Source organism: Danio rerio, chromosome 18 (genome assembly GCF_049306965.1).
Source record: "Danio rerio strain Tuebingen ecotype United States chromosome 18, GRCz12tu, whole genome shotgun sequence".
Classification (NCBI taxonomy): Eukaryota; Metazoa; Chordata; class Actinopteri; order Cypriniformes; family Danionidae; genus Danio; species Danio rerio.
In genome coordinates, this window is record NC_133193.1 from 28,658,849 (window position 1) to 28,680,000 (window position 21,152).

General features: G+C 33.9%; 1 protein-coding gene across 50 annotated transcripts in view; it reads left to right on the forward strand.

Annotated features, from left to right (window-relative positions):
- plekha7a (pleckstrin homology domain containing, family A member 7a) overlaps positions 1-21,152 on the forward strand; it is a 205,598-nt gene that overhangs the window by 118,285 nt on the left and 66,161 nt on the right. For 46 of the 50 annotated variants that reach the window (XR_012393785.1, XM_068214820.1, XM_068214821.2 and 43 more), the window contains 2 exons: positions 1,327-1,399; positions 5,248-5,348. Coding sequence is in view for 45 of the 50 variants with exons in the window: in XM_068214820.1 (XP_068070921.1) it covers positions 1,327-1,399; positions 5,248-5,348 (174 nt within the window). In the remaining 5 variants the exon portion in view is untranslated. Of the gene's footprint in view, positions 1-1,326; positions 1,400-5,247; positions 11,415-21,152 lie in introns of all 50 variants that reach the window. The other 4 variants (XM_068214833.2, XM_073929526.1, XM_073929532.1 and 1 more) reach the window with 1 other exon arrangement.

The following is a 21,152-nucleotide window of genomic DNA, read 5'->3' on the forward strand; positions in this document are numbered from 1 at the left end:
TGAGATGATATGCGCTTTATGACATGGTGTATTATTTTGCTGGAAGTAGCCATCAGAAGATGGGTACACTGTGGTCATAAAGAGATGGACATGGTCAGCAACAATACTCAGGTAGACTGTGGCATTGACACATTGCTCAATTGGTACTAATGGGCCCAAAGTGTGGCAAGAAAATATCTCCCACCCCATTACACTACCACCAACAGCCTGAACTATTTATACAAGGCAGCATGGATCCATGCTTTCATGTTGTTGATGCCAAATTCTGACCCTCCGAATGTTGCAGCATTATTTAAGACTCATCAGACCTGGCAATGTTTTTCCAGTCTTCTCTTGTCCAATTTTGGTGAGTCCGTGCAAATTGTAGCCTTAGTTTCATGTTCTCAGTTGACAGAAGTGGCAGCCGGTGTGGTCTTCTGCCTCAAGGTTTGACGTGTTGTGTGTTCAGAGATGCTCTTCTGCATACCTCAGTTGTAGCAAATGGTTATTTGAGTTACTGTTGTCTTTCTGTCAGCTCGAATCAGTCTGGCCTTTCTCCTCTGACCTTTGTCATCAACAAGGCGTTTGCGCCCACAGAACTGTCGCTGACTGGATATTTTCTCTTTTTCAGACCATTCTCTGTAAACCCTAGAGATGGTTGTGTATGAAAATCCCAGTAGATCAGCAGTTTCTGAAATAGTCAGACCAGCCCGTCTGGCATGTTCAAAGTCACTTAAATCACATTCTTCCTCATATTGATGCTTGGTTTGAACTGCAGCAGATGGTCTTGACCATGTCTACATGTCTAAATGCATTGAGTTGCTGCCATGTGATTGGCTGATTAGAAATTTGCGTTAACGAGCAGTTGAACAGGTGTACCTAATTAAGTGGCCAGTGAGTGTATATAAACACTGTATATTTATAAGCAGTAAATTTACTTAAATATTATTGCAATATATTTTGTAGATTATTACTTAGAAAGCAATATTTTCTTTTAAATAAGATACTAATGTTGATGAATATTAGTCTTGTAACGTGAGACAAGAAGAACAGGAACACATATCTTAAAACTGACTACATTTTCCACTTTTTTTTTTCCCTACATTTTGAGTGCACAAATTCAACAAAAAAAGTCTTTTTTTTTCCGAAAGGCAACCAGTCAGTTCTAAAAAAAACAAACAAAAAAAAAAACATTCACGCATGGCGTTAAAACATCAGGAATGTATTTACATGAATCGTTGTTGATTAAAAAAATGGAAACAGGGAAGTCTGTTTGAAGTGCTGTGTTTCCCCATCACGTCTTCATCTGCCTGAAGGTGTGTGTATTTATGTGTTTTGTGCTTTCAGGACAGCTCAGGGATGCGGTTGTGGAAGAGAAAATGGTTTGTTCTGGCTGATTTTTGCCTCTTCTACTACAAAGGTAGGTTGCATACTGAACACTGAACACAATTATACAGCATAAGCATGATTTACATTCACTTGATATTTTTTCTTTGAGAAAACTTTTGCATATTTGCATACACATTAAAGTGAATCTTTTACAAAATCATGGTGTTCACTACAGTCTCTTGACCCGCTGCATCCAAGATAGCTATTTACATGCTAACTTTTCTCCCAGATGATGATTATTTGCATTCTCTGCTTGTAGTATTTGCATGATGGTCAACAAGTCCTAGTTCTACTAATTGCAACTTGAGTCTCTCAGCTCTTTTCTTCCTCCAGAGTTTAACTTGACACATTTAACTCTGAAAATAGTTTACTCAGGGAAATGAAGAGGATGTTTTTGGGTTACTCTAATATTTATGCTTGGATCAGACTGAAGCCTCCCTGGGAGCTTGCTATTTCAACTGACTCAAAACTTGTTTGTGTTGTTTTATTCGTTCATTCATTCATTCATTTTCTTGTCGGCTTAGTCCCTTTATTAATCCGGGGTCGCCACAGCGGAATGAACCGCCAACTTATCCAGCAAGTTGTTTTTTTTTTTACGCAGCGGATGCCCTTCCAGCTGCAACACATCTCTAGGAAGCATCCACACACACTCATACACTCTGAACAATTTAGCCTTCCCAGTTCACCTGTACCGCATGTCGAACCATCGCTCTCGAACCAGCGACCTTCTCGCTGTGAGGCAACAGCACTACCTACTGCGCCACTCCTTTGCCAAAAACTCAATAGTGTTGTTTATATCAATCTGTAAATGTCAAAATACACCCTGTGTTGTTTTAAACAAAGTATTTTTTTATTTTAATCCATGTAAGTGAAGATGAAACAAGTATATTTTATCAGCATGCTAAAATCTGTGGAGTCATGTTATAATCTAAGATTACTATGTCAGTACTTCTAAATTGGCATAAAGAATGCTTTAAAAATACTTTAAAGAATACTTTAAAATTAATACATGCACCACTTAATGCATGGTGCAAAAGGCATGTCCGTATCCACTTTTGCTATTTTTAGGACAGAAAAATACGCTTTGCACCCTGGTGCATGGTCGAACAGGGTTTTACAATACCATTTAATTGTAACAACGTTAATAGATTCAGTGTAACTTGAATTGTCTTGAATTCATGAGAAATGTTCATTTATTGTGGTGGTATTTTTTTTTTTTTTACCATAAGACTCTGTTAATATTACAACCTTGCAAGTGACATACAGTTTATTGACACCATAGAAGAACTGACAATACAATCTGCCACATTTATCTGTTTATGTGTGACTTGTGTAATAGCACTTTACAAAAAAAGATCAAGTTCAGTTTCAGCCATGCATATGTAATGTAGGAGTGCGGAATGAAAAAAGCCAATCTGTGTGAAAAAAAGAGTCTGATAGGCTACTCTAACAAAAATGTAAACAACTACAAGCCAAAATGTACATAGAATTATAAATTATACTTAAACAGTACATGTATACCTCAATCTTAACATTACTGTAAGCCTATAACACTTTAACTTTGTGTACATTTTAAAGCATACACTAGTATATAGCATAAATTGTGGTATATCTGTTCAGCACACAAATGTGGACTGAACATACTCTTATTTTTTTAGTTTTAAAGTTATAAATCTGCCTTTTTATGATGAACAGATTTACCAAATGCTATATACAATATAGGGGCGACATGGTGGCTCAGTGGTTAGCACTGTTCTACATTCCGGTCTACCCCACAGTCCAAAGACATGCAGGATAGGTGAATTGAATAAACTAAATTGTCCATAGTGAATGAGTGTGTATGGGTATTTCCCTGTACTAAGTTGCAGTTGGAAGGGCATCCGCTGTGTAAAACATATGCTGGATAAGTTGGTGGTTCATTCCGCTGTGTTGAAACCCTGATGAATAAAGGGACTAAGTCGAAGGAAAATGAATGAATGAATGTATACACAATTAAGGATTTTGAGATTCCAGTGTGTCTTAAGATCAGAAAAAAGTTTTTTTTTTTTTTTTTTTTTGTATTTTCACACCTTTTTGAAGAGACTTGGAGCAGGCTCTACCATAGATTTTGAGACAGGCCTCCACAAAATCCGCCATTTTAGACTGTAGGCCTCAAACTGGATTCCTGTAGGCAGGGCCGGAGCAAGTTCTACTGCCACTCTAGGCAAAGAGTGGGGTATATTTTTTCTATTCTGCCTCCCTAGACGCGGCTATAACTGAGGCACAGGTGGCGAGGGTAGTTTAGGGGACGCCACCCTCTCTATTCTGCCGCGGTAGACGCGGATATAACTGAGGCACGGGTGGCAAGGGTAGTTTCGGGGACGCCGCTCTCTATATTCTGCCACCCTAGATGCGTATATTATTGTGGCCGCACGTGGCGAGGATAGTTTCGGGGATGCCGCTCTATCTATTCTGCCACCCTAGATGCGGATGAGGGCGCGGGTGGTGAGGGTACTTTTCGGGGAGGGTACTTTCCTCTCTATTCTGCCACCCTAGGCGGCCGCCTAGGTCGCCTCTATGGAAGCGCCAGCCCTGCCTGTTGGGCCGCAGCTTTGCACAGTTTTGCTCCAACCCTAATGAAACACAGCTGATCAAAACAATCAAGGTATTCAAGACTACTATAAGCTATTAAGCAGGTGTGAGTTGGAGGTGGTTGAAGCTAAACTATGCAGAGCTGCGGCCCTTCAGGAATTGAGTTTGAGACCATTGGTTTCGACTGTATATGTCAAAAAATGCCCCTGCTAAGTCCTAGAGTGATATATTTTATTTTAGATGAGGTATAGTCCTAATTATAAAAAAATAGTTAACACTTTAATTCAAGGTGATGAAGTTATACAGTGGCTGCACGATGGTGCAGGGGTTAGCAAGTTTCCCTCACAGCAAAAAGATCACTGGTTCGATCCTTGGCTGGGTCAGTTGGCATTTCTGTGTAGCGTTTGCATGTTCTCCCTGTGTTCGCGTGTGTTTCCTCTGGGTGCTCTGGTTTCCCCCACAAGCCCAAAGACATGTGGAAAAGGTGAATTGGGTAAGCTAAATTGTCCGTCGTGTATGTGTGTGAATGAGAGTGTATGGATTTTTCCCAGTGATGGGTTGCAGCTGGAAGGTCTTCCACTGTGTAAAACATATGCTGTATGAGTTGGCGGTTCATTCCGCTGTGGCGACCCCAGATTAATGAGGGACTAAGCTGAAAAGAAATTAAATGAATGAATGAGTTATACAGTAAATGTTTCATGCTCTTTCTAACTTACTATAGTAATTACAATGAATTAAAAAAATGGACTAAAAATAACCCACATTTTAACTGTGTATAGTATGTTTAAATAATTCATATTACTCAGCAGTTAAATGACTAGTTACACTGTAACTATGTCACTTTAAAATAAAGTGTAACCACAATTTATTAATTATTAATTATATTAAAAAGAAAAATCTGATCTGCTTTCTTTCAGCTTTTTTATGTTGTTTTCCCCTCGTGCGTTTATAATAGGATGCAATTCTTCCGCATTTTCCAGTCAGTCTGCTTTCTCCGCTCTCTGCCCACTCAAACGAAAACATGACCTGCCTTAGTTTTGGAATTTCTCCTTCAACCCACCTTGAATTATTTTTAACCCATTACATCCTAATCCGTCCACCCTTATCGCCTTGTCAACTCACCACTTGATGTGTTTCAGACACACAGACTGGAAAGAAACGGTCAGGTCGGTTCAAGGCTAAACTTAAATGTGTGAGGTGTGGTGATGCTATCAGAGTGGTGTGAGAAAAGACAGGTCCGAGACTATCACATGCCAGCAAGAAAAAGAGACGAAGACAAAACCAGCCTGTTGTTTCTTTATCCCACAGACAGCCGTGAAGAGTCAGTTTTGGGTAGCATTCCTCTGCCCAGCTACACCATCGCTCCGGTGGGACCTGAAGATCACATCAGCCGCAAATATGCTTTTAAGGTAAGGCTGCGTTTTATATTAATGACTTGCTTTTAAACAAATGATTAAAACGATTTACCCCTTAAATTGGGAGCAGTGCATGTTTACTTACTTAATAAAGGTAAAACGTTATGGATCATTCATAAGTGAACATTCTGTCATCATTTATTAATTTCCTGTGAAACAGAATTGAAATTGTTTTAAAGAGTGTACGGTAGTCGGTAGTTATTTTAAATAAAAGTACAGCGAATAAGAACGGAAGCTTCTAAAAGATACATTTGCTCTCTCTGAAGATCACACTCTAAAAAATATTGTTGAGATCAAACAAAAAAAATTAAGGCAACAGTTTGCATCAATATATTTAAGTTACGACAACATCTAACAAAATGAAGTTCAGACAACAAACTTTATTATGTTAGCCAAATGACCTTTTCTTCTTTAATTAGCAGCATTTTAAATAGCATAAACGCCATTTAAGTTGAGTACTCAAAAGTTAAGTAGATTCAACTAGTGTTTTTAATTAAAACTGAAAACAAATCCGGTGTTATGTACTTAATTACATCCAAGTTTTCAAGTTTAGAACCTCAAATAAATGAAGTAGCTGAAATTGTTTTCAAATGTACAGTTAATTGCTTGCAAGAAACACATTTGACAACAACATTTTTGTTTTCCAGAAATTATTTATTTGTTTTAAACCACAGATTTTCTTTATTTTACAAAACAAAAACATGTACTGTCCAATATAAACAGTATAAAAAATAACAATACACATGAGTGTGTGGACTTAAAAATACAAAACAACTCCATTAGTGTGGAAAACATTAGTTCGACCCAATCCACCCAATTTCTTTGGGTTGCAACAACTTAAATATTGTTTTAAACTAATTGACAGATATATTTTCCTTTAAATTAGCCACATTTTTAAGTTGATGTAATTATCAATATTTTCCTGTTTTGAAAACAATAATATTATTCTGGCAACTTAAAAAGCTTTATTCTAATGAGCATTTTAGAATCGCACTATACTGTACTCAATATCTACACTGTAAAAAAACTTTCTGCCTTAAATTTTTATGTCGTCTCAACTAAAAACAGTCAAACTGACTAAACATATTTTGTTTAACTTTGTATAGCCACAAGAAAATTAGTTAAAACTTGATTAACTTAATAAAGTAAGTTAAAGTAACTTAAATTAAATGTAATTTTTCTGACCTGCACTTTAAAAAAATAAAAGAACAAGTCAATATTACATTGTATTCTATTTTAAATGGGTAACATTGTTTATTCTAATAAAAAGATATTTTCAAAATATAAATTTTTGTGCTTCACTGTAATCCATAAAGTATTATAATATGTCATCAAATGACTACCATTCTAAATATAACTCACCTTTTTAATATATAAACGTTTTTTACACTGAATGGCATTGTAATGGGTTTTTCCTGGCCACTGGCTTGCTTGGTTAGGGACTTGTACATCAGTATATTTGCTCTTCAGTGTTTGGACTTTCAGAAGTGAAAATTGAACCACTGAATTGAACTTCAACTTTGAAAACTTACACAATTTCAATTTACTTGAACTAATCTGTTAAGCTGTTTTAACAATCTACATTATAAAATCACTATTTACACTGAATTGAAGTATGTTCTGTAATCATGAAAAAAATGTCAGTTATTATATGACAAGTAAAATATTGGTAAAAAAAACTAAATTATATTATATACTAAAGCAACTTTTCCTAAAGGGACATTTTCACAGTATTTTCTGTTATATTTTTATTCTGGAGAAAGTCTTATTTCTTTTAGTTTGGATTGAATAATAAAAAATTATAATAATAAAGTGTCAGAACTGTATCCCCTTAACATTTTTTTCCCGATTAACTACAGAACAAGCCACTTTTGTCCAACAACTTAATTATCCTAACTTGCCTAGTTTACCTAATTAACACAGTTAAACCTTTAAACTCCACTTCAAGCTGAATAATTCTAGTATTTTTTAAAAATAACTAATAATATATTGTGCATTGTCATCATGGTAAAGACAAAAAATTTGAGAAATGAGTCATTAAAACTAGCTGTAAAAATGTGTAGAAAAAAATCTCAGTTAAACACTTGGGAAATATTTGAAAAGGAATGAAAAATTCACAGCTTCAACTGAATATATATGCATATATTTGTTTTAGTAATATAGGCATTTTTCAGTGAAGATATAATGCAGCCATGCAATTTGTGAATATGGTGAGTAAATGATGACACAAGTTTTATTTATGGGTAACTCCATCATTGACAACTGTCACAAAATAAACTCCTTCGGATTAATACAAGTCCTAAAACACATCACAATTTATATCTGACTGATGACGAATGTAAAACCTCCTTGCTCGTTCATCTCATTTTTCTTGCAGTATCTGCTTCATGTCAATCATCTTTCTGCTTTGTCTTGTGGAATTGGCTAAATTCTTTGAATCACTGTGCAGTTCTGAATATGCTTACTTCATTGTCTAGCATGGCTTCAGCCTAGTTTGGTGAACGTAGCCATTTGCCTAAGACAGAAATCAGCTGTTTAATATGCTCAAAACATGGTCTTTTCATTCAATTTAAAGTACATTTTCCCCATGGAAGTAAATAATGTTTTTATACACACATACACAGCTCTTCTTGTTCAGAGCTTATCTACGAGCGAGGTTTGTTGTAGGTGAATATTTTAGCTGTGGTTTTTGTGGTTTCATCCCCTGCAGCTTGTGCGCTTCACTGTTGTCCTCATGGGGTTCATGACACAGAGTGAATGTATGGGTCTGTACTCTTCCTGAGGGCAACAAGTTTATATAACCATGTCTACCTCTCTCCACTCATCTCCATAGTGCTCTTGTTCTCAAAAATGGAAATGTGTTTTTCAATGTGGGAGCAGGAGACGATGTTACAGGTTTCAAGAAGATCTTAAAGCTTCATAGTTTTCAGTTGATCTCAGTTTGCACTTAGCAGCACTCCTCTTTCACTTTCCTTCTTTAATGGATAGTTTTACACAGTCCCCGGTGTCATGTTGTTCTCCAACAGTGCTGTTTGCTAAACTGGATGCTGCAAACAAGAATATGTAAAAGAGCATTTAGCTGGTGTTTGCTCTTACATAAAACCACATGAGCTTCACATGTGAAGCATGTGGAACACTATTGGAATACATTTGAATGATGTTTTTGTTATGAAACCCATGTTATCATGTTTCCGTATGTCATTTTGTTTCCGTATGTTACATTGTTCAAATGTGGTAGTATAACTTCACATTAAATATTAAAAAAACACACTTCATGTTTCCATGTGTTTCACATATTTCACATGCTATTTCAATATTATTTCCCTTGTGAAGCTCATGTGTTTTTTTCTTTTTGGATAAGAACATATGTGAATGTTCTCAGAATGTTTAAAACCAGTTGCAAGACAAGAAAAGTGAATAAACTTTGGTGAAATATGGTGTCTTCAGTGACTGTACTTATATATAATAAGTAAAGTCATAATTTTACAATACATGAGATAAAAATGGGCAAACAGATAAAAAAAATTAACCAAATCATACATTATTACTATTTAAGGTCTTCAAAAATGAATGCTTATATTAAAAAATATTGTGTTAAATTATTATTACATTCAGTTATTATTACATTCGAAACACTTAATTTGTTTATCTTTCGAACACAAAATAAGATACTTTAGATGAAATCTGAGACCTCTCCAATCCTCCATCGACAGCAACATTTAGAGACATTTAAAGTAAAAAAAAACAATATATATACTGTCAAACATCTCTGTCCCTATCATACACCCAGCGCAATAAGGTGCAAGACGTGTTTGACATGTTTTTTTGCTATTTTTTTTAAGACCAGTGCAACCCTAATTTTCACATTTTGCACCACGTTCTTCAAATAGCTAATCCATTTGCGCTACTTTGTGAACTGATGGGGGTGCCAGTCTATAAAAGGGTGTGTTAAGGTGCATCATTGACGCATTGCTATTTTGAAGAACTAAAATTCATGACAATTTGCACTTAATGTTATTATTCTTAGCAGAATTATTTAATTTATGCTTATTTATATTTGTTTTAATAAAAACAGGTTTAGATTTGTCCACCTGTTGGGTTTCGGAAACATGCGTCACACATGCCATAAGAATAGGACGTGTGTTTAGATATGACACACTTTATGAATATTGTTCATTTATTTGTTTGCTGGAAATTTAAAAAAAGTTTGAAACAAAGCTTTGCGATTTACAAACGAAATTAAATATGTAGGCTGATGAATTTGTTCAGTGGAGTGTGTACAACAACATTTCCTTATCCACGAAAGTTAAGTTAAGAGTAAAAGTAAAGAGAAAGAGAAAGCAAAGAGGACGAATGGAAGAGGGTTATTTTTTATGCCAGATGGTCTGTTTAACTGTTTTCTTGCCAATGAAACATTTAGTTTTTCCACTTACAATGTCTGCCATTCTAAATTGCAAATGCACCATGACGCGGCGCAACTGACTCTTAAAGGGAATGGGAGATCAGACTCTTGTTGGTTTAATGCTCAGAACACGCATAACTCAATAAGAGATTAAGCACAACCTTGTTAGACCATGCACCGTGCACCCCATGTCACTTCAGTGGTTCAATTGTTCAAAAGCACACTTTTGTGTGCCTAAAAAAAATTTTAAAATACCAAAAAACTTGTTTGCTAGTGTATTCCAAATAAGATCAGAGTTTGATTTTACTATGTGCAATATGACACTGCTGACTCTAATGGCAAATACATTGCACTGCCCCCACAGTAAACGCACACCCTGACCTGACGGAGGAGGAAGATATACAGAAATGTACAGCTTTAAAGTTTTTTTGGGGGGCACAGTGATTTTGGAGCTTTGGATGCTTGCAGTTAAAAAACTGAAATGATTTCACAATGTTTTTGGCTCCTTTTCTGGACTCTGAATGTCCTGAAACTGTTGCTGTCTATGATAGATGAGAGCTCTCAGATTACATTAAAATATCTTAATTTGTGTTCTGAAGACAAAAAAGGTCTCAAGCGATTGGAATGAATTAAGGTTGAGTAAATTATAACAGATGTGAAATTTTGGTTTTAGGGTTTATGTCCACAAAAGGGTTATTCTGTAGCTAAAAATGAAACTGTTCAACATAAAAACCAGTGCCTTGCTAAAGTGCACTGTAAAAAATTAGGGGTTTCATGTTTGTCCAAACACAAACCGATTAAGTTAACTTTCATTGATTAAGTGGTTTAAACATAAAACAATAAGCTTGTCCCCAAAAAATCTCAAAAATTGTTGTTTCTATTCATTTTAATTAAGTAATTTTAACAAGCAGCAAAAATCTTTTTTTTTGTGCCCTGGCAATCTAAAAAACAACTGTACAAATACACATGACTCGTTAAAAAATAACGCAGCTAACATTTTGTAAATGTTCTCTTTTTTTGAGTGTAGCTTATAATTGTATCACACTTTCTGTAGAGAGTTAGGGATCATTTGCGCTAAGCTTCACACAAGAGAGAGCATTTACCTTGGGTTTTGAATGTAGATTTTTGTTACCGAGTCACTCTGGGAGTCTGTAATCTGTACTAATCTCCTCTGAAAAAGAAGGCTTACTGCTGTGATTTTTGCTCAGCCAGAAAACTCAGCCCACATTCTGGTAGATGGACAACGCTGAGTGTCAATCTTTCACTGATTCTAGTTTTTATCTTCTAGATTCAACAGCCTATAGCAAACTACAGCTTTTGTATTTCTGTTACAGCTTTCTAACTGTGGGATATTCATGCTTTATGTTGAAGGCTGTTTTGCAGTCTGTCGTGCTCTTTTTTTGTGCTCTTCTGCTCCTGCTATTTGTTTAAGTCATATTCTTATCTCGACGGTGCTCACAGCCCTTAAATCACACTGACAGTTTCCCCAGCACTTGTCCTGGAAGAGCCAATAGGTGTTGGTTCAGGTGAGCGGTCATTGTCCTGTATTTGCTGAACTGTGTCCTTCTTCTGTTCCCGTTGGTGGGTGTCCTGCCTGGGATGAGTGACTGACAGTCCAGAAAAGCCTCTGAGACACATTCAGCACCACCTGTAAATAGGTACACTTTTAACTCTACCGCTTCACACTAATAACCCTCTGGCATGTGCAAACTCTTTTGTGTGTGTGTGTGTGTGACTTTTCTCACTCAAACTATTTCCTTCTTTTTGAGATGTTTGAAATGATCTTTTTCAGGAAACAATGTCACGTATTTAGGCTGTCTGAAGCTCTTAAAATATACATTACAATATAGTATTGGTTGATGTAAGAACAGTACATGTTTATTAGAGGTATTATATGTTAGTGGTATTTTTGTTTTGAGTAAAATACTGATTGTGTTTTCTTTACTGATAATGTGTGTTCAGAATGCCTACATTTCCAAAAGGTAATCCAGGGTTTCCACACTTCTTGAAAGTGCTTGATTTTCAGACATATGAATCCAAGGCCTGGAAAGTACTTAAAAACAAACATACAGTGCTCAGTATAATTGAGCGTAATTATAGTACACCCAATTTTGAAAATGAATATTTGTATCCATTTCTCAGTGAATATAGGCTATGTATTTTGGTGCATTTAAACAAAACAGATTTATTAAACAGATATATTTATTAAAATGATATTTTAGTCAGCAAACCTATTTAGAAATAAAAAAGATAATACAGTTTCTTAATTTTTTTTCTTGATTTTTCCTCTTTTTAAAATTTGTACAGTATTTAATATTTTTCTGTTACATATACATTTGAGTGTACTACCTTTTGGACCGTTATTGTAAATTATTTTGTTAGATAAGCTCCAAATTTGGCTTCAATACTGACTAATCTAACGTATATATACACAAATATAATATTATATAGCTTCCTATTTGAAATATGAATTTAAAAGATAGATTTGTGAGGAGTGTGCTAACAGTTGAAGTCAGAATTATTAGCCCCACTGTTTTATGGTGTGGTTTTTTTTTTTGTTTTTTTTTGGCAATTGTACTTATCTGCTTTCAATGCCTGAACGAAAAAATGCTTAATTAAAAAAATAATAATTTTAATCCTCTACATGAATTCTAAAAAACTATGCATTTTATCAATACTTCAGAAAACACATTTGAATATTGCCAGTATAGAATTCAACAAGTTCTTTAAACAAGACTTTATAAAGGTTGTTTAAAATGGTTAACATTTAAAAAAATGACATTCAAAATATCATCATTATGACATTTTAATGTAAATATTAAGTGTATGTGAAATGTTACATACAAGAAGGAGTTTCATGGTGCTACATGCTGGGGGTGTGAATTACAAAGGTGCTCGATTTAAAATATTAGTGATTTAAAAAATACTTGAAAGTCCTTGAATTTGATATCCATGAAAAAGTGGGAACCCTGGTTATAATATTATCATAGAGCATTTATTTACAGAAAAAGACCAAGTATACACACACAGACACACACAGAGAATGAAAATATGGGATACTTTATATTAACCTATTGTGTTTTTATGCAAATAAAAAAAAAAATCATATTTGAAAATTTAAATTAAGGCATGTTATCGGTTCAAATACAACACATTAACATTTTTCACAAAGTACATACCTATTTGTTGCAAATTAAAAAGTTAGTTGTGTCATTATTATTATTATTATTATTGTTATTATTATTATTTTTTGCTTATTATTATAATTATTATTTTTATAATTTTTTTAGAATTATTATTATTATTATTATATTTAAAATGTGTACAGTGTGCAGAGCAAATTTTGAAATAATTTTCAAAATGTAGTATGTCCAGAAGCATATAAACCTTATAACATTACAGTTTGTGGTGGAAAAAATCCATGATAATGAAGATCAACATCCTTTTGATTGGAAAATTAGAACTAAAAGTGGCAAGATGTGGCATTGTATTAGCATGTTTACTTTTCAGATTTGTGTTAAAACAGTTGCAGGCCAGCAGCTTGCACTTTTTCAACAACGTAAATCTTCTATTGGGTTTCTTCTTCATATTTCATTAAGAGAAATATTCAGAACTGATTCAAAACCCTATAAATTGCTAATTGAGTCAATTAAACTGTCTATTAAACAGCACAGCAGAGTGGGTTCACAGATATCTGAATATCTCCTGATGTGGTTGTAAGTCAGCTGGAATGTTGAGTTCAAAATTTTAATGGACTGAGCATGACGTAATAGAGAATGTAATAGAGAATGTTATTAATGAAAGGCCTGGTAAATCTCAAGGCATCTTCAAACAGTCCTACATGCTGCAGGGTGCCAAAAAGAAAGGAAGCAGATGCTATTGTTAGCTCTTTGTTTTGTTTCGTCTCCTGTGTGTACAAGTGTGTGTGTGTGCACAGATGAGTATGTGCTTGCGCATAGTGTTGTGTTTTGTTACTAATAAGATTTGAGTTATGATTTGATATTACGCACAGTTGAAGTGTTGGTTTGTAAAATGGGTTGCCTGTTTAAATGTCAGTATATTTACATATACAGTTGAAGTCAGAATTATTAGCCCCCATTTGATTTTTTTTTTCTTTTTAAAATATTTCCCAATTGATGTTTAACAGAGCAAGGACATTTTCACAGTATGTCTGAAAATTTATTTTCTTTTAGAAAAAGTATTTGTTTTAATTCAGCTAAAATAAAAGCAGTTTTTAATTTTTAAAAAATCATTTTAAGGTCAATATTATTAGCCCCTTTAAGCTAATGTTTTTCTGATTGTCTACAGAAGAAACCATCGTTATACAATAATTTGCCTAATTACTCTAAGCTTCCTAGTAACCTAATTAACCTAGTTAAGCCTTAAGTTTCACTTTAAGCTGTAAAGAAGTGCCTTAAAAAATATCTAGTCAAATATTCTTTTATTCTTTTTTTTTTCCTTTTAAATCAGTTATTAGAAATGAGTTATTAAAATCATTATGTTAAGAAATGTGTTGAAAAAATCTTCCCGTTAAACAGAAATTGCGGGAAAAAATAAATAAGGGGGCTAATAATTCAGTTGGGCTAATAATTCTGACTTCAACTATTTACAGTGTACATCTACAGTATCTACAGTACAATACTTTACTGTTCAAAAGTTAGGGTTGGTTGTTTTTTAATGTTTTTGAACGTTTCTTATGCTCACCAAGTCTGTTTTTTTATTTTATTGAAATATACAGTAATAATTATAATTATATATAGTCATTTATTATTTATGAAACATTACAACAATTAATTTTTTTCTATTTTAATATGTAATTTAATACTTTGATTGAAAAGCTCAATTTCAAGAGCTATTTCTCTTATTAGGCAGTGACATGTTTCATTTAATAATGATTAGTGACTGCAAGGGGGGAAAAAATCTTATTTTTGCCATCCATATTTTTGTGGAAATAGAGGTACATTTTATAATTTATATATATATATATATATATATATATATATATATATATATATATATATATATATATATATATATATATATATATATATATATATATATATATATATATATATTAAATATATATATATATATATATATATATATATATATATATATATATATATATATATAATATTTAAAATATATATATATATATATATATATATATATATATATATATATATATATATATATATATATATATATATAATATATATTTATAAGTCTCCCAAATATATATATATATTTGGGAGACTTATAAATAGTAATTGATGAATGAAAGAAACAGCATTGATTTGAGATAGAAGTTTCTACTGTTATTTTGACTAATTAAATGTGTGTTTTGTAGTAATAATGATAATAATAATAATAATAATAATAATAATAATAATAATAATGAATTTGTAAATAGATATTTTATATTTATAAATAATAGAATATAAATATATTTGTAAATAATAGATTTTTAAAATTGTTAATCTTAATTTCAGTTTTACATAAAGAGATTTTCTTTTATTGTTGCTTTTCATATACAACCTGCAGTCATTAAATGACCGGTCCCCTCAAAAATGTTCAGTTTCACTCTTTAATGTTTGTTATTGTCATTGAGGGTTCAATGAAGAAACTTTTACATACATAGATTGTTTATATCTGTCAAAAAGGTTCTTTAGATTATAAAGAGTTTTTAGAACTTAAAGGTTCTATGGGGAACCAAAAAAAAAAACCCTGTTGTTTCAGTTACCTCCGCTCTACGTCCCAAGTCCATAGACATAGAGGTGTGCCTCTGAGCAAACTGGTAACACTATACCATAGTGCAGGGGTTTTCAAACTGGGGGCCGCGGCCCCCTGGGGGGCCGCCAGATGTCGCTAGGGGGGCCGCAAAGAAATTTTAGATAAGGGGTAATCAATGGGCCCACTGGATGAATTTTGTGTCCCGCATCATTCTGAAGGTTAATATATTTTTTATTATAATTTGAGCTCAAAAGTACTGCAAAAATGAAGCTTTATGCTTATGTCATTTAAATGCAGTTGACACTTTCGTGACACAGGGAAAGAAGCGCAGCGGCCCGCCTCTGTGCACGGGGACTTTTATTAAATAAGCGCTTCTGGCCGGCCGCTTCCTGTGATTTTTGGCGCTTGTCTGCTGCACCTGACGGCTTTTACCTTTCACTTACGCTTACCTCTTTTACGCTAAACAACTAAATGAATGCTCAGGTCTATTTACTGACAATATTTCAGTTAAAATACATGATCAATAAGAACATTATCGGAGGCTAAAAGCACTTCCCTGTATATGGCTTGTGTTCCTAAGTAACCGATCAGCTGGGTACTGCGGAGTGCGCGCCTCTCTGCGCAGGCTTCACTCATAGGGAACAAATAGCATTTTAAAGACACGGCAAAACATTGCACCTCGTCCACAGCGTGCCGTGACAGGCTTTACACTTTGCATTGTACACATATCAGACGGTCCTGTTTGCAGCGTGGCAAACAAACATTTTAAAATTGTAAAGCAAAAAGTGCTGCAATAACAATGAATGGAGCTGTCATCACATCAGCGAGTTCTCAGAGTTTCACTCCTGTTACACTGATGACAGCTGGATGAGCTCTGCAGTGGACCTCTTACTCACATTGGTTCATAACTGGATGATTAAAAAAACTAAATTGTATACACCCTGAATAAAACCACTATAGCCTATAAAAATTATAATGTATCTGTTTGTGTTATGTTATAGGGCTAATTAATTATTAAATATTAAAATGTATTAGTGCTCTGTATTTAATGGAGCTCAACATATCTGATCAAATTTTAATACTCTGAATGTAAATGCATTTTTTTCAAGATGTTCCACTTTTTCCCATATTTATTTGTGTAACTAATTTAAATGTAATGTTCAGTCTTATTATTAATAGAACACACTGGTATGAACATTTTAAAGTCAGCAAAGCTTCTAAAATTATGCAAAGTAAAACATGTGGCTCTTTGAACTTGAATACCCAATTCTAGATTGCATTTAGGAAATTATTTTTTATCAGTGTAAGCCAGGATTGTCGACCTGAGTAAATTATGATGTGCACAAAAAAAAAAGGAATAAAAATAAGCAAAACACACTGAACCACTACAGCCTCTATTGTAGTATTGCTAGTTACAACAGTACAGTTAACTGTTAACAGGCTGATGAATGACAAAACTCTTTAAAACTTCAAAGCTTTAAATCTTTAGATACATTTAGACTCTCAGCTGTAAGGGTAAATACAGAAGAGTCTAGCTGTGCATAGGCAGAAAAAAAGCATAAAAATGGCATAAAAAACTGTGTAAACGTGATGACTCGAACACAAAATATGGCTTGATGGAATCCAGTGAGAGCAGACCACAATAAACACTGCGCATAAAGATTTGATCAATAGATTGAAGCACTAAAACCATGTCAACTCAACTAACATCTTACAAAAATTAATCCAGATAGTGAATAATATAAATTTATTGAATAATATATAATAATATAATTGTATTAAATAATACAATTAAAAAAAATTAAGTACAGTTGTTCATTTGAGGGGGTGGCGTCATTTTTAATTTTTGGGGGTCCCCGAAAGAATTTGCCCTACACAAAGGGGCCCTCAGCTAAAAAAGTTTGAAAAACCCCTGCCATAGTGTACCGTATGGACACTATAGCGTTTCTTTTAAAAAAGAAATGCAGACAGACGTACCTCTGGCTAGTAATTTTTGCTCCCCAGAAATTTAGACAGGGGTACATATCCACATTGAGCCTGGGCTGCAACTTGTGCACTTTTATTGTTGTCATCATAAGATTCCAAACTTGAATAACTTAAAATTTTATTTTATGTAATAGCTACAAATGAAGGTGTTTTTAATCTTTATTCCTGAAGCTCTTTTCCATATACTGAAAGCACCCAGTGACCCAAAAGAAGCACACTGAAATGTCACGATACACAGTTTATTTAGGCACTTCTGAAGATAAACAATATGTCTGTGTTAATATAGGCTATTATCCACCGAAAATCTTTCCCTAGGTCATATAATGGCACGAAATATATTTGATTTTTGTGAGACTTGTTTACAAGTTTTAATACACAGGGGTATCAATGAAATATGAAACGTACTGTATGATGCGATTTCCAACTTAACCCTTAAAACTCCTTCTAAACGGCCTGCATGAATACTTCTATGAGAATTTAGAATACATCACTTTAAAGTTTCAATTGCAACCCAGGCACATTCTGAAAAACCTAGTCCTGCGGCCGATGTGTGCGTTTTTTCACATCTTAAATGCCTCTCGCGATTGCCGTTCGCGCCCGCGCTGTTCTCAGTTTTACCGATTGACCCAACCGCCCGCTTACTTCAATAAAATATCTATTATCCCAATTCTCAAATACGTGTAAGAACATGTATTTGAATAGCTCTTATTTGTAATTTATAATTCTCTACATTATTTAAAAAAACTCTGTAAACTATTATTACTGTAAATTAACAATTGCAACTTTGCTGTAGTTTTACAGCAATTTTAACTGTTGCTTTACAGTAGGCTTATTTAATTTCACTGTATTACTGGCAACCAAAATTGCCAGTAATACAGTAAATGTACAATATAATTAGCTGTAAAATTTACTGTATCAATTTTGGTTGCTAGGTATACTGTAAAATTTACAAGTGCACTGTAAATGAACAATCACAATTATGCTGTAAATCTACAGCACAGTTGTAATTGTTTATTTACAGTGGGCTTGTAAATTTTGCCAATACTGCTGTAAAAATTGCCAGTTATACTGTAAAATTACAAGCGCACTGTAAAGTTTACAGTATCACTGGCCACCTAAATTTCCAGTAATACTGTAAATTTTACAACAGCATTTTACAGTGTACAGCCCCAAACATTAAGCTTTTTGTTATAAGGAAAAGAGCAGCATGCACATTTATCGGAATATCTCTTTTTGTGTTCTATTAAACAGACAGTAACTGGTTTAAAATGAATAAATCCTAGTCTTATTTGTCAGGAAAAATTAGTTATAGCCTACTTGACTGGTTGTTGGCTGGGTTATGTAACATCTAGTGGTCTGCGGTGGTCCAGTCTCCTGTGTGAGTCAAAGCGATCAGCCATCTGTCTGTGTTTTACAGCCTCATTGCAGTGCTCTTCATTAAAACACAGGCAGCAGCTTAGCACCTCACTGCTTGCTTTAATGAGCCAGTCATGTAAGCACACGTCTTCGTGTGTCTGCGTGTTTTGTGTTGTGCTTTTTACTTACATTATAGGAAAGAGAAGGAATGCATTAGTGAGGAAGAACGATCAGATGACTCTACTTAGCTATGATTGTCTCTTTGTTTCGTTTTACGTAATTGAATGCTGCAGAAGTTACAAGCTCTGAGTCTATTTTTAATGAGGAAATTGCAGGTTGAGTTCATGTTAATTACAGCATATGCGATCTTCTGTTGAATTGCAGCCTGTATTTTCTAAAAGAAATAAGAAAATGCTAATACAACTAAGAAAAATGTATGTATGTATGTATTTAAATGATTTAAAATACTTTTTTTTTTTAGTTGAGCACCCATTTGAGACTGATTGATAAGCATGCCTTTATTATTTAATGATTTCAGTGAAATACCCACTGCAAAAATATATATGTTAATGAGCAGTTTAATAATTTTGTGATTTGAAAGTGTTTTTCATTTATTTAGTTGCATTCTGGGACCTTGATATCTGCTCCCTTCGACTTTTAAAGTTGAAAATTCAACTTCACAGTTTAACAAAGTAGCTTTTATTGATATTTTCATTCATTCATTTTCTTTTCGGCCTAGTCCCTTTATTAATCTGGGGTCGCCACAGCGGATTGAACCACCAACTTATCTAGCATATGTTTTACACAGCGAAAGCCCTTCCAGCTGCAACCCATCACTGGGAAAAATCCATACACACTCATTCACACACATACATACGAACAATTTTAGCTTACCCAATTCACCTGTACCACATGTCCTTAGGCTTGTGGGGGAAATCAGAGCACCCTGAGGAAACCCATGCGAACACAGGGAGAACATGCAAACTCTACACAGAAATGCCAACTGACCCAGCCGAGGCTCGAACCAGCTGCCTTCTTGCTGTAAGGCGATCGTGCTACCCACTGCATCGCCCTTATAGACATTTTAGTCGGTTGACATAATATTATGTATAAGAAATAATATATAGAGAAATCAGTCTTTGAAATGCAATAAACATGTACAGAAAATGTACTGGCAGTTTATTACAATGTTGTTATATAGTAATATACAACACCAACCTTGTGTCAGCAGCTAGCTCTCTGCAACTCTCACATGGCCAACTGAAGCTATGCAGGTCTGTGTCCGGTGAGAACCTGTATGGGAGACCACATGGGAAAGCTAGGTTGCTGCTGGAAGTGGTGTTAGTGAGGCCAGCAGGAGGCGCTCAACCTGCGATCTGTGTGCGTCCTAACGTCCCAGTATAGTGAAGTATAGCTTCACACCTCTAGTGTAAAGCACTTTGAGTGTCCAGAAAAGCGCTATATAAATGCAAGAAAAATTATTCTTATTGTTATTATTAACAAAACTTTTCAAGATTAAAAGTTGTTTAAGACAAATCAAGGTCCCAAAATTCGAAAGCATAAATGATCATAAATTCAATTCAAATTCAAAAGCATAAATAAACAGGGTGAATAAAAAATAAAAACATGAATCACAAAATACAGAAAACTGTTAATTTACGAATATTTTGACAGTGAAGAGGTAGTGCATTACATTTATTAGATTTTTTTGCTAAATATAATATTTTAAGACCATCAATTATCATTTTAATTGTAAATGTTCTGAAATACAGTATTACTATATGTCAATAAATACTTAATTTTTATATTACAGAAAAGTTTATTTGCAAGAAGAAAGGAAAGTTTCTTTGTGAGAAAAAAAATCAGAATGGCAGTTTGCAAATGATTTTTAAAAAAAAAACTTTTAGATGTTTTCTTGCAGTTTCCTCGTTTTTCCCTGGTCTTTGCTTTTTTTTTAATACAGTTTTAAACATACAAATCTGTAATCCCCACTGAATTTGTATTTTGTTTTTGCAATCAGGCTTAAAAAAATATCTAGCTTTGTATTTATCTGTCTATAAATCAGTTATCCGCTTTCAAATATAAAGAGTATGGAAAATGTCATAATCATGAATCACCATTATTAGGACAATATTGTATTCATTATTAATTTAAGTGATCCTGAGAGGGCCAAATGACCATAACTTCTTTGATTGTGTAAGTGTGTATTGAGGGAGTGGTATATAATGCCAAAAAAAAGTTACATGTTTACTTTAGTTTTTTCACAAACATTGGAGGCCAAAATTTTAATGACAATTGAATTTCGATTATTGCACAGCCCT